The sequence below is a fragment of the Propithecus coquereli genome, unplaced genomic scaffold, assembly GCF_000956105.1.
Source record: "Propithecus coquereli isolate 6110/MARCELLA unplaced genomic scaffold, Pcoq_1.0 Scaffold56, whole genome shotgun sequence".
Lineage (NCBI taxonomy): Eukaryota > Metazoa > Chordata > Mammalia > Primates > Indriidae > Propithecus > Propithecus coquereli.
Genome location: NW_012151507.1, coordinates 4,502,643 through 4,517,607, shown reverse-complemented (window position 1 = coordinate 4,517,607; position 14,965 = coordinate 4,502,643). Strand labels below are relative to the sequence as shown.

Genomic DNA, 14,965 nt, shown 5'->3' with positions numbered 1-14,965 from the left:
AGATCAAGGTTGGGGGATCACTTGAGCCCAGGAGTTTGGGACCAGCCTGGGCAACACAGCAAGTCCCTGACTCTATAAAAAAATAGAAAAAAATTAATTAGCTGGGGATGGCGGCACATGCCTGTAATCCAGCTGCTTGGGAGGCTGAAGGGGGAGAATCACATGAGCCCAGGAGTTTGAGGTTGCCGTAAGCTGTGATGACACCACTGCACTCTGGCCCAGGCAACAGAGCAAGACTTTGTCTCAAAAAACAAACAAACAAACCAAACAGAAAAGAGAATTTCAGAGGGAATTGGGGATTTAGGAAATTCTCAGTGATTAGTGGGCATGTCACTGGGTTGTATACATTGAAAATTAGGTCCTGAAATTGGAAGAGAGAGGGAAGATTGCAACAATTTAATATCAGCCATCACTGACTTAGTGAAGACATAGAAAATGTGAAAGGATGTTACACACACGTGCACACACACACATGTACACACACACACACACTGGAAGAACATGAATAGACAACTGGAGAAAAAACTAGCTCAGTTAAGAGACCAAAGCAAGGAAGTCCGTCGCTGGATTGATTATCCAGGGACAATAACAACTTATGTTGTTCTGTAAGTGCTGATAGTGAGTGTGACAAATCTCTGTAGACAATTTGGCCCTGACAAGAGTTTGTGAATTTTACTTTACTAATTTAACAGTCTTGATCAGCCGGAAACAATTAAAGGTGAAAGAAGATTTCTGTAGGAATGCAGCATTTTTGTGTGATATCAAGTCAAATCAAAAGGACTTGAATATTTCGTTTCAAGGTGAAACTAAGTCAATATAGGATATGTGGTAAAAAAAAAAACCAAGCATTTCCAAAAAAGCTATCTTTTTAAAAAATAGTTCTTCAAAAAGAAATTATGAATGAACATTTTCCCCAGTTAGCAAAGGTATGGATGAGCAGGATGATATACGGGAATCACTTAAAGAATAGGCAGCTGTTAAGGACCTATTAGTTGGAGAATACAACGAAAGCTTCACTGACTTTGAGAATCATGGCATCACACTCAGATTAGCATGTCAGCCTCACCTCGTTGATATCACCAAGGCACCTAAAGAACTACAGATGGAATCGATTAAGCTCTCAGTAGATGACATTTTACAGTCATTGTTTGATGCTAAGAAAGATCCAATTGAACTATGGAAAAATGCAGTAGAATATTCATGCCTTTGGCAACATGCCTGAAAAATGCTTTTTTGCTTTGCAACCACTTATTGCTGCAAACCTACGTTCTCCTACTAACCCAAATCAGGATGACCTTAAGGTCACAAATGACTGATACCCATCTGGAGGATCAACTGAAACTGTGGACCTTCATGCTGCAACCAAATATTCTAATGCTTTCCAATAAAAGCAGACCCAACAAAGTCATTAAAAAGTTAGTTAACTTTAAAATTAACAAGTAGTTTTCAATTTTTGAAATTATCAAGTACATAGTAGTCAGATTTTTACAAAATAATGTACATTTTTAAGTATATATAGTTGAAGTTTCTTGAATGTGGCCTTATTTGATTATAACTAAATTAATGTGGCTTTCCAATATGAAAAAGTTCCCCAGCCATGTACTAAGGATTCAACTAAGGTCAGGCAGTGATCAGCACACGTTGGGGCCATTTGTAACCATTATGGATTCCATGAAAGGATCTATACTGATTAGAGAGTTGATCAGAGGACTAGGAGGCCACATAAAGAAGCAAATTCAGAATGACAGCATGCTACTCTAGGAAAAGCTTTTTAGAGTGCTTCTTGAGGATACATAAGTATTTTAAGAATTGTAAATCATAGTAAAAAATCTCAATTGTCAGAGTTTGATAGAACCTCTAAGTCTTGTCTTTGTTTTAAAAATGAAACATTACTCATTCCTTTATTTACTTCTTCCTTTAGTAAATATTTGCTGAGGTTTCCCATGTGCCCACCCTGTTTAGAACAGGTGTATTACTGTATACTGTGTATTACATATCACCCTCTGTCTTTTAAACCTACCTTTTCTTCATGGCACTGATAACTATACAACATCTCATTGTTTATTTTCTGCCTCTTGCACTGGATTATAAAGTCCATGAAGTCAAGGGTTTTATCTCTTTTTATTCACTGCTCTTTTCCCATGGTCTAGAATAGTCCTGGGAACATATTCGGTGCTCAATAAATGTTTATTGAATGAAAGAATGAACTAATCACTTGAAAATTTATTTTCTCTCAAACACATATCCCTGTTCAACAGTAGAGTCTCCTGTGTATATCATTCTCATAAATGTCTTTGTGGTCATTCTCTGATGATTATCTGAAAATGCAAATCATACAATGCAAATCAATGGCAAAGTGAAGTTATATATCCTGCAAAATAGGAAGGATTTTATGAAGTTGATGAAGGTACTATTGGAGAATGGCTAAGCCATCAGAAAATCTGAATCTAGCAGAGGAAAATCATGTAAAAAATTAAGAATGACATAGAGATAATTGGCAAGTGTGATGACGACAGGAATTTCAAAAAAGAGTGATACGAATATGAAAGAATTAAAATTCGAGTCATTTGGCAAAATTAGTGAAAACTGTGAATATTTTTTAAAAATGGCCAATCTTGTAATCTTGCTTTGAAAGTCAAATGTAAAGAATGTTGTATGAGGTGGAGGATGTTTTATCTTGCTGTCATGTAAGTTGTCAGACAATTAGGCATTCCCGTTAGCAAATAGTTCCAATTATAATAAAAATTTGGTTAAATGAAGGGCAAAACAAACTTATTTTCTTCATTTTTATTTTTATTTCTCAACTTGAAGTCTTGATCAAACCTATTTTTTTCCCTATTATTTACTCTGAAGTTTTGATTCTCATTTAAAATAAATTCACTTACAGTGTCCTTTTCCTGGTACTATTTGTTCTTTGAGAACTGGGGTCATAGAATGATGTTCCATGAAAGGGCCATATATGCAAAGCAGCCTCCAGATGCTGAGGGAGCCAAGAAACCAAAGAAGGAGGTAGACAGATCCAGTTTCTTGGTATAGGGTGATTTAACTTATTAGGGGAACAAATGGACAGAGGTGTGGTCTTGGATAAAGGCAAGACTGGTAGATCTCTGCACCGCAATCCCCCAGACCCAGGGCTTGTATCTTGGGGGAAACTATAGGTGCTCGGGAAGGAATGTGTAGGTGGCTGCCAGTGTCAAAGCCTGTGATGTATGTGACAACATGAAGGGTTGTTTTGGAGGCAAGGCAAGATTTACAGTAGATAGGTGTTTCTACAGAGAGAGTAATACATCAGCCAGATGTTTTGGAGGCATTTCCAGACTCAGGGTCAGTCAGGAGTCACATGGCACATTAGCATTTAAAATAAAGTCACTCTTGTCCCCACAAATGTGATAAATACAATATTTAGAAGACTGTCCAAGGTGTAGAGATAGCATAGAGGAAAGAGGAATGAGCGGGGAGATGAAGGCTTCCTGGAGGAGGACGTGTACAGGTTGGGGCTTATTGACTAGCAAATGGAGGTGTCAAGAAGCAAACTGGAGAATTGTTTCTCAAGGCAACTAGTGAGACAGCCTGGGCTTTAGGGTTGCATATATTTGGGTTCACAGCCCTGTTATGTCTCTTACTTGCTGTGTGAACCAGGGCAAACTACTTAACTTCTCTGGTTCTTTGATTTCTCATCTGAAAATTTTTATGTAGAAAAAAATGGCAACATGATAGATCTAAGCTACGATGAGCTAATTAAGACATCTTAGTTCTACTCTCTCCCTCATGAACTTCTGTATAGATGGGTTAAATATGAAATCCCTCCTATTAGCTTCAGTTGGTTTTGGAGATTTGGAATCAGGTACGCTTATGCCGGGGAGTCGTTGTCAGGAAAAACCTGGACACGTGGGCTCCGGGGGTGCCCTACTAACACTTGAGCGTTAGGCTTACCTGCTGCATTCTGGACGGGCCATCTGAGTGCACGAGGTGGTGGTTGTGGGGATGGCAGCGTGGTGACAGGGGACACAAGGACAAAAGAGTGATCCTAGCTGGAATGTGCTACCAGGGAATCCACAGAGAGCAAAGGCCACGCCTCCTGACGACGCAGCAAGAAACAGAGCCAGGCGGTTTCAAATCTTTTAATTCAGAGCACAGGAAATGCTCTCCGACTCTGCAGCTATTAATAGTTAATTTACCATGTACCAAACACCCTGCATTGTCTCACTTAATGTTCACTGTAAGGTACGCACTGCTATTACCACTATGTTCCAGATGAGGACCCTGAGGCTTAAGAGGCTAAGCCAAGGTCTCGCAGACAATGGCAGAGCTGAGAGACTGTAACCCAGGTCTCATTCTAGAGTCAGTGCTTTCAACTGGCACACGTGGCACCCCGCGACTGTATAGTTGCATTTGCTGTCCTTGCCACATGGATCGTCTTTTACTTATACAATTAGCTGTTGGTGGACGGTCTTTGATTGTTTCTAAGGCTCAGGTAATATGAGGTAATTTATCACCTTGACAGAAGAAAAGAATGTAGGTAGGAGCTGGCAGACAAGGAACACCAGCCGGTGAAGCCACTGTTTATTTATCATATAGTTATTTAACAATATTTTGTATCGAGCAATGTTTTAAGTTTATTTATTTATTTATTTTTATTTGTTTATTTTTTAGAGATGGCGTCTTGCCCCGTCACCCGGGCTGGTGTGCGGTGGTGTGATCATAGCTCACTTTAACCTCAAACTCCTGGGCTCAAGCAATCCTCCCACCTCGGCCTCCCAAAGTGCTGGGATTACAGGTGTGGGCTACTGTGCCCAGCCCAGGTAATGTTTTATTTATTTGTTTGTTTGTTTATTTATTTATTTGTCCTGCCAAGTTGTGGTTTGACCAGGTAACGTTTTCGATGAACAAGGTATGGTTCCTTTTAGGAACTCATCATTTATTAGGAGACAGATTCACAAAGAAAATGATATTACAGTAAGGAAAGAGCAGTACTCGAGCATCACAAGTGCAGCTGGTACACCGGGGTGATCGACCCTGCTTTGGGGGTTTAGGGAAGGCCACACACAGTGAGATAATTAGGTCTCTTGAAAGACAAACAGGAGCTTCCCTGTCAGGTACGGTATAGATCCGCAAAGGCAGCAGCTTGTGCCAGGGTGAGGAGGTTAACAGTTCGGTAGTGCTGGATGGTAGCGTTTAAAACTGGTGGGGGGAGGATGCCGGAGGGGATTCTGGTGACTTGGGCAAAGGGACTCAGATCACGAAGGGCCCCCTCTGCTAGCTAAAGAATTTGGAGTATTATCTCTAACCGAGGCAGAAATCCTGAGGCATTTTATACTGGAAGGCAGCATGACTAAACCTGATCCCTTTGTTTGCCCCTCCATGTATACCCTCCATTATCTGTGCTCTGCTCTGTGCCCCACAAGGCTGACCTCCAGGGACGACGTCAGTTTGCAACTTTGCCTCTGACTTCCGGTTGGGTTTGGCGGTGGGGAGCACTGACGGGAGCGGAGGGAGGGACGAGGGTATGGTTAGACAATTTCTTCCCCCAGATCTCTACGCTGGGAGTCATGGCGCACTGCCTTTATCACTCAGCCGAAGGTCACAGCTCTTGTTCGGTGGCCTCTCTGCATAGGTCTGGCTTTCTCTTTAGTAGCTGCTTTCTCCTCTTACCTCGTTAGGTCTAGGGATAGTAAAGGTACCTCATTGTTACCAGTCCGGGAGTATTTCATAATCCCTATGATTTTCCTACACTCTGCCCAAATCTTTTCAAATATAGTAATCTCTCTATTTAAAATTTCCACCCATGGCCTAATTTGAGGACCACCTTATTCCTACCCAGACCTTGATGGAAACAATGACCATCTATTTATTTTAGAATAATGGTGTAGGTGGCAATAAAGAAGGCACTGAGAACAAAGAAGAAGACTATACAGTAATTCAGATAAGAGATGACTGGACCTGAATTTGGGTTACAGCAGTTATGATGGGGAGGAGAGCGGGGATGCACAAGCTACTTGGAGATGGAATTAATATGATTTGGTGCAACCCTCACGACCAATCAGATTCATCTTTGCCAAATACTTGCTAGGTAAGGGGGAATTCTATCCTGTAGTCTATCTAGCACCAATTTCAGAAACGGTGGTTTATAGACGAGTAGAAGAGAGGCAAGTAGGACAGGTGCCCCCCAAGCTTTCAAATAATGTAACATGGAGGAAGGCTTGGGGGAATCAGGAACAATTCGCGTTTTTAAAGGCTTCAGTGTCCTGTCCCACTGGGTCAGGATGGCGTTTCTGGCTCCATCCCATTTTCCAGGGCCCGTTAGGCGATACTGGTAAGAGGTACATGGTCCAAAGAAAACTTCCCAAGCTAGTCTGGGATCCTTGAGGAACAGAGATGGGATGTTGGGCTTCGTGCCTATGCACGCAGCAAGGTCATCCATGTAGGGAATGTAGTCGAGTTTGTCTTCACTGGTATCTTTGATCACACCCCTGAGAGGGAAGAAGATGGATGACTCTTTATTAACGACCCCTGCCCTGCGTTTCTCAAGTTATCAGGGCCACCCCCACGCCTACCAATTTGTTTCTTTTTTGGGAATCGAACCATGTTTGAGAAAGTTTTCCTATGTTGAGAAGAAAGAATGAAAGGAATTTATCTACAGTATCTATCAGGGTAATTAATTTTGTTAGAGAGGAGAAAAGGAGGCGGTTGGAAGAGAAGTTTTAAATAATGTTTTAGGTTCTTGAATTTGATATGAAGATAAAGTCTGATCAGTCCACAGGCAATAGCTGTCGAAGGAATGAACATGATCGGAAAGCATCACATATACAAGGACCTAAAATTTTTTATTGACGTTAATTATGAGTTGAGAGGGCCATACTTGGTACACCAGGACTGAGCTTGCTGCAGATAGGGGCATAGTGTCTGTGAAGGCTTCGTTTGTACTTATTTCTGTTGTCAGTAAACTTTCATGATGTCCCAGCATCAATCATTCATCCATTCAATGAATAAATATTAAGTGTCTGTCACATTCTAGGCCCCATTCTAGGTGCTGGGGATCCAACAGTGAACAAACAAAGTCCCTGCTGTCAAAGAGTTTGCATTCTAATGGTGGAAGTCAACGGACTATTAAACGCAACAACAACAATGGCCAAGTAGCTATGTAATATGTCCAGTGGTAATGGGCGTTATGAAAAATATAAAGGAGGGCAATGGTGAGACTGGGTGGGTTGCCATTTTATATAGTGTTGTCAGAGAAGGCTTCTCTCTTATCAGGTGACTTTTGAACAGAGTGAGCCGTGCAGGTGTCTGGGGGAGGACATTCCAAGCAGAGGGAAGAGCAAGTGCAAATGTCCTGAGGGTGTTATGGTTGCCGTGTTTGAGGAACAGGGAGGAGGCTGCAGTGCCTGAAGCAGCATGGATGAGGAGGGAGAATGGTAGGCAGCGGGGCGTACAGGTGGTTGGATGCCCTGTAGAGCTGCAGAGGCTGCAGGGAGGCTTCTGGGGGTGCAAGGGAAGCAATCGGAGGTATCAAAGAGAAGGGCAATGTGGCGTGGCTTGCTCTGGCTGCTGTTAAGACTAGACTGTAGAACAGCCACTGTGTAAGAAGGGAGACCAGATAACAGGCAGCAGCAAGTGTCCTGGTAAGCGATGTTAGATGTTGGTGGCCTGGTCTGGGGTAAAGGCAGCCAGGGTAGTGAGAAGGGTCTGAATTCTGGATTCACTTGGAAGATGGGAGCTAACGGTATTTGCTGAGGTGGAGTGTGAGAGAAAAGGAGCAGAAAAGGATTACTCCAAGGTTTTTGACTGATCAACTGGAATGAGTAGCCATTGACTGAGATGGGGAAAAGTCTCAGAGTGGCCCAGTTACGGGGTGCACAGGGGAATGGAGGGAGGCAAGAGTTCATTTTTAGACATTAAATTTGAGATTCCCATTAAATATCTAAGTGGACCTACCTAGAGAGAGTTGGATTAGGAGTTTGGAGTTCTGGGGAAAGATTTGGGTTAGAGACACAAGTTTTGGAGCCATGAGCATATGATGGTATTTAAAGCCCCGGGCCTGGATGAGGCCACCTAGGAGTGGGTGTGAACAAGGTGAGAAGAGGTCTCAGGACTAAGTTTGGAATTCACTAATTTTTTAGGAGTGAGGAAGAGAAGATACCAGCAAATACAGAGAAAGGGCAACCTGAGAGGTGGGGAGAGAATGAAGACAGAATGGATTTTGGGGGCTCAACGGAAGACAGAGTTGCCACGTGTAGGAGGGTCAGGTTCTGTGTTCCACCAAGAAGACCCATGTCCCCATATGACCTGTCTAAGGCCACATGTCTAAATGGTGGCAGAGTTGGGACTAAGAGCATATTCTTCTCACCCCTAATGCAGAGTTATTGCCAACCTGCCACACTGCTTCTTTAGGGATGGATTTTATACTCTGAATCCTTTTTTTTTGGTAACGGAATATATTTGTAAGTTTTCCCCAAAGCAAGCTATATTGCATACCTTTTAATGAGCTGTTCTTTTTCAGTAGCCTCAGCCATCAGTTTTTGGGATGGAGGTATCTTACAGAGTCCTGTGAGAAAAATCAGAAATAGCACTTAAGTCACATATGAGTTTTCTTTTAGTAATATTTAAGTTCAAGTCACACACGAGTTTTCTTTTAGTAATATTTAAGTTCTTCTCCCTCTCATTTCTGGCCTTCCTTTGGAACATATGAGAGTCAAAGCTCAGTATGGAATTGGAGTCCAGAGGATGCTTTTCTGGAGGTAAAATCTCCCTCCTAACTCACTTAACCAGGGTACTCTACTGCCAGAATTGTGAGGACAGACCGCTCCGTGGCTCAGCCCTCAGCCTGCGCCATGCTCACCAGCCATCTGCATGGGCACCAGCTGGTCTGCCCCATCCCTCTTCATCTGCTCTCTCTCTCTCCTCTATTTACCTGTTATCGATCTATCTATCTATCTATCTATTATCTATCATCTATCTATCCACCCAGTATAACTTATATTGTATATATAGCCCCATAGTATACTTTCATGCACGTGTGTGTATGTGAAAGTTGTTAGTTGGCTAAATGCAAACACTTAAATGAGCCCATTTTGTAACCCTGCTTCGACACACCTTCGTTTTTGTTATATGGGGAACCCCAGGTGTGGAAGGGGCCTGGCAGTCTCTCATCTCACTGAGCCTCTGTCCCCTGGAGTAGCTGTGAGGACCCGCTCTTCCCAGTCCCCCATCTAGACAGTCTCAGCACTCGGACTCTGCTCTTCTTGCTCTTTGGAATTCTGAACCTTGTTCTTGCCTTACAGTTTGGACCCTGGTCATTCTTTACGGTTGCCCAGCTGCCCCAGAGTCTAAAATCCCATTCTGTCCCCTGGGTTCCTGGAACCTCCATACCCCTTCTTGTAATGTGAACCCTGTCCCTCCCCCACACCCAACCTCAGGCCACTTGTGACTTTGCTAGTCCACTCTGTTCACCATCCCGTTCTGGCCAGTCCTGCCCTTGCCAGGTACCTAGCACTGACCCCAGGGTGTGGGTTTACTCTTCACACAAGACAGGACTGACTCAGCTCTGTCGTGTACTTTCCACTTGGGTCACTTTATCCTGTAAAAAACTAGCAGGACTTTATTTACTTATTTGTCTTTTTAGAGACAGAGTCTCCCTCTGTTGCCCAGGCTTGATCATGGCTCACTATAACTTCAAACCCCTGGGCTGAAGCGATCCTTCTGCCTTAGCCTCCCCTCAAGTAGCTGGGATTACAGGTGTGCACCATCGTACCTAGCTAATTTTTAAAATTTTTTTATAGAGATGGGGTCTTGCAACCCAGGTGGTTGCAAGACTTTAATTAGTGGTTTCTGGATTGCCTCTCGGAAGCTCTCTGGAGAAGGATGCAATTACTTCTACAGCGTGATCTAAATGAGTTTTTATGGTTGGGCATGGTGGTGCATGCCTGTAGTCCCAGCTACTTGGGAGGCTGAGGCAGGAGGATGGTTTGAGCCCAGGAGTTTGAGGTTGCTGTGAGCTGGGCTGATGCCACAGCACTCTAGCCTGGGCGACAGAGTAAGACTCTGTCTCAAAACAAAAACACTACATTTTATGGGCACTTATTAAAGGTTACTGTCACCTCAGATCTCAATTTTATTTACATTGTGCATTATTCCAATATTTTTCTTTGGAAGCAATATAAGATTATACTTCTAGTAATAAATGTAAAGACTTAGGAGTATTCTCTCTGGTGCTTTTAAGTTTTAATTTAAAAAGTAATAAAAAAAAGACTTAGGTGTAAGTAGACTAGACTAGAATAGCCTAGAACAGACCAGGATCCTGAAGCTTCCAATAATTTCAGCTAATCTGAGAAATTCGATTATGTTCTATTGTCCAAATTTATTTCATCCAGAGTCAAAACCTCTTTTTCCACTCAGTCACATTAAATGACATAGCACAACCATCACATTACAAATACAATGAATTGTTCATTACTTTAAAAAAATATTTCGTTACTTTACTGAGTTTGCAACTGTTTGATTTTAGCTAAATGGCAGGGCACTAATTTTAAGATTCAAAGAGAGGCTTTAAATAGAGTCAAGGTACCTTTGAATACTCTTGTGACCCATCGCGCCTGGAGTTCTGTGCCTACTAAGATGGACCCTTTAAGGCCAATGAGGCCGATGATGGCCAGTGTTGCTCTTTCCAGACTTGAGGGAAAGACCCGCTTGTATAGGAACAATTTCTTCATGCAGAGGTTGTTGAGAGGCTCTTCAAGAAAGGGAAAAGAAAACGTGTATCCTGTAGTGAAGATCACACTGTCAATGTTTCCTTCCACCGTCCCGTCTTCAAAGATAGCAGAGGTTTCTGTAAACTCCTTCACGCTGGTTTTCATCATGACTGTCCCACAGAGGATACAGGTTGGCAGCTCATCGTTCACAATAAATTTTGGTTTTTTCCTTTGACACAGAGGAGAAAATCATTCACTGTCATTATATGTATGAGAAACTTCAGCTAATGATTTATTTAGCCAATTCAGGGAAATCACCTGCCAAGCCGAGGAAGTGAATTGACCAATGTCTAACTCAAAATCATCTACCTGACTTATTATGTTTATAACATGTTTTCTTTTCCCACTCCCAGTAAAAAACATGTGGAAAATGGCTAAACCTCCTCTTTCCTGCCTGGGGTTTGAGAGTCTCTGTCTCTTGGAACTAATTTCTGGAGCAATGTTTTTCTCAGAGCATCAGGATAGAGTGTACAATAATCCATTCGATGATCAATTTTGGGTCTCATGTCACCTAGGCCTCCAGGGAATGATGTTAGGCTAAGAGGAAATTAGCAAGAAACTCTTTAAATAAAAACATATATCTTTATAAAATTTACATATCGAGTCATCCTTTGCCATTAGTTTTCCTTATAAGTTGAAAGATAGCTCAAGGAACAGAACACAGGCCCAAAAAAAAAAAAAACTTACCAAAGGAAAATATAAAATATGTGGGTCAAGCATGCAAGCATATACTAAAATCACATTTAATGACCTTACATGCATTTCAAAGGTTTTCTTTTCCTTGCCAATGTGTAACTCTATACAGATGTATATTAAAATATATCATTTTAGGAATTCCTGTTAGAAATTCACACCTCAAATCACTCAGCCAGAATAGACATTTATTAAAGGTTAGGTAGAGCTGACCATCTGCTCTCACTGATGCTGTATGACATCATTGCTGTATGGCAGTAATTTCAAGATTCCTCAAAGCCAATTTAAGTTTTCTGATTTTTCAAGAATCATTTCTAGTTTCATAAATCACTGCTTTTGTTACCAGACAGAGAATATTCCTATTTCAAGAACTGCTGTGGTACCTGATGGACATTGTCTTAGGGTAATAAGTTTAGAACAGGATAAACAAAAGCAATATTACAATTATTGAACATTTTAAGTTCCAAATAAAACAGAATGAAAAAAATACTGATTTAATAATTTTTCTATTAAATAAAAAGGTTTAAGTACCCCTTTGTAATACTTAATCCATAATTCTCATGATTAAATCTCTTGTTCATCCGCCTCTCTCCAATCCAGTTTAGGAAACAGGAAGGCAGAACTTGTGCAATAAGATCATGGCATCTTCTTGTAACCATCATAGAATAAGGGTAGCCCCCCTCTGAACAGCGGCTGTTAACCCAAGCACCAGTTCTGGTACTGAGAAGTACCTAAAAAAGTATAGCAAGAAGGATAAATACATGTCCATCATTTTGTAGTATTTTTCTTCAATGTGTTTCGAATGGTCGTATAACATTTTGGTCTTATAACAACGGAGGACTGGTGAATTGGGACACAAATCAATATATGACTATCTGTTCATATGTCATTGTTCTTGAACTCATTTTACCGGATCTATATATCTGTTAAGTATTTTTATTATGTTTCTAGAATTATAAACATAGAATTGTAATATTTGTAGATATACAGTATTGAGCCGGAAATTTTTTTGCATGTGAATAATGTAGAATTTAGAGTGAAGCTTTGGAAAACAATTTCAACTGAATAAAATAAAAATCTTGTCTTATTTTATTTTAATATTTGGAGACAGAGTCTCGCTCTGTTGCCCGGGCTAGAGTGCCGTGGCGTCAGCCTAGCTCACAGCAACCTCAAACTCCTGGGCTCAAGCGATCCTCCTGCCTCAGCCTTCCGAGTAGCTGGGACTACAGGCAGGCGCCACCATGCCCGGCTAATTTTTTCTATATATTTTTAGTTGTCCAGCTAATTTCTTTCTATTTTTAGTAGAGACAGGGTTTTGCTCTTGCTCAGGCTGGTCTTGAACTCCTGACCTTGAGCAATACTCCCGCCGTGGCCTCCCAGAGCGCTAGGATTACTGGTGTGAGCCACCCTGCCTGGCTAAAAATCTAGTCTTAACAGGTGTAATCATTGTCCTGTAATTCACGCTAAAGTGGAATAGTTTTCTAATTTGTGAATCTCAGCTTGGACTTTCTAAAATCATTACGTATACTTCTTGGGCAAGGTAAAGGTTGCTTTTATCTTAAAATAAGGTACATATCTGACTTCTAATAGAAAACTTGGAGACATTCAGAAAAACAATCTCCCCTTTCTATTCTTATTGGGGGTTTTGCCAGAATGACAAAGGGAAAGTATTAAAAGAAAAGATGATTGGCCTGGATGGAGAAATTTGCCCATGTAGTCTTGTTCCTTAAGGAACACTTCTGAAAAATGCCCAGTGGTCTGGCATCCATACAGTTTTCCCAGGCCCTTCTTGGAGATGGCCCAAATGTATGAAGTGTGGCTTTTTAAATAGTTCAAGGAGGACCATGAGTGGCTTTAAGGACTTTCAAATTTTTTTCACTTAGTCTCTGTCTGCAAAATTTAGCCCTTGGCCAGTGTGTTTTATAGTCTTGAATACCTCTCTGCAGCCACCATACATGATGGTGGGCGTGGGGGCACCGATTCGGAGACGGGTACCTGAGCTGCCGTTCGACTGAGCTCCGCGGCAACGTCTCCTCCAGTGTTCCCAAGACCGATCACTAGGACGCGTTTGCCCTGAAAGCCTTCTGGGATCTTGTACTCTTGACTGTGCAGGATCTGGCCTTTAAACTTATGGATTCCTGAAGGGAGGGAAGGATCAGAAAATCCAAAATATCTAAAGCTGTAATTTCCCAGTATGCAGGGAGAGGGTCTGTGGAAAAAGGAAGTCCCAGAAACATGGCAGCCCTTTGCTCCAACCAGTAGTCGCAGAAGTAGAACAAGAGTATGATTTCCTTCTCCCTTGGGATGTTGTGAGCCCGGATATAAATACGGTATGACTTGCCTTGTTAAAAAATATAGGTGATCTTATATTCCACGTGAGTGTGCCTTTTGAAAGCAATTACTTGAGAAATCAAACTCACTGCACACAAATAATAAGAAACATCTTACGTACTACCCTGGACATCCTAAGCAGGAAGTGGATTGTTTCTAGTTACATGTCATTATAGCCATCTACGTTAAGTATTGTATCCAATTGTGATTTCTCCTGGGACCAGTATGCTCATATCTAAATACTTATTTGACCTCTTATTTTGGATACTAAATAAGCATCTCAAAAAAAAAAAAAAAGATAAGTTGTCGATGCATGTTATTTTACCCAGTAGATATGTTCTATCAGAATGTGATTTGTTTGTATAATATGTTTACAAATTGAATTTTAATTCAGTGACAATTTTTCACAGAAGAAATTCTGTGGCAAGTTCTTTCGTACAAAATTATTCTTGTGATGTGGGCTCATGTTACTTATACTTTCTGCTTATTTCACTTTATGCTTTACTATATGTTAATGCTTTTTTACACTGTATGCTTATTTGCACTTTATTCTTACATTATTTATACTTGTTTCTGAGTAGTCTTTCATGAAGCTCCTAGCACTCTTTCAACAGAAGCATAGCTAGTATGATATTTATATATGTAAGAAAGGCTACCAAATATTTCTCCTTTTGATTTATTTTCGGTAATTATCTCCATGGCAGACATAAGCCATGGATTCACATACACCAAGAATGGTAGTAGCGGTGGAAGTAGGGCTGTTTACGGTGGAGGCAGCAGCAGTGGAAATTATGAGAAGTGACAGGAAACAATGGTGACGAGGCCAGTGACAGGTGAGACAGAGCACTGACGAAGAATCAGAAAGGGAAGCTCCACAGTTTGGAGGACTGGATAGCCTCCTACCCCACTGCTTCAGTGGTTTTGAAGTTTTAATGTATAAGGATTAAACTCTTTTCTAGAATATATCATTCTCCTACCATATGTTGATTCATTACTCAGTAACATCTATTCAATAGCTACAACATATAACAAAATATTTTAGTAGGTTTCTTTGCCTGCTGAGGCCCCAGAAGGTGGGAAAATAACAATAGTTATTGCATTCCAAGTGAGGCCTTAAACCGGCTGTGCTGAATTTGCAGAGAATGGGCATGCAGGCCAGTTTTGCAATCCTTTGCCTCACACCCAGTTTGAGG

General features: G+C 41.3%; 1 protein-coding gene across 1 annotated transcript in view; it reads right to left on the bottom strand.

Annotated features, from left to right (window-relative positions):
* Nucleotides 1-4,850: 4,850 nt before the first annotated feature.
* Nucleotides 4,851-14,965, bottom strand: part of FMO4 (flavin containing monooxygenase 4) — a 26,068-nt gene continuing 15,953 nt past the window's right edge. Inside the window, exons 6-10 of the mRNA XM_012657701.1 lie at nucleotides 13,437-13,579; nucleotides 11,973-12,172; nucleotides 10,565-10,917; nucleotides 8,476-8,545; nucleotides 4,851-6,470 (exon numbers count right to left, since the gene is read on the bottom strand). Of these exons, the coding sequence (XP_012513155.1) occupies nucleotides 6,047-6,470; nucleotides 8,476-8,545; nucleotides 10,565-10,917; nucleotides 11,973-12,172; nucleotides 13,437-13,579 (1,190 nt within the window). The 3' untranslated portion in view covers nucleotides 4,851-6,046. The remainder of the gene's footprint in view (nucleotides 6,471-8,475; nucleotides 8,546-10,564; nucleotides 10,918-11,972; nucleotides 12,173-13,436; nucleotides 13,580-14,965) is intronic.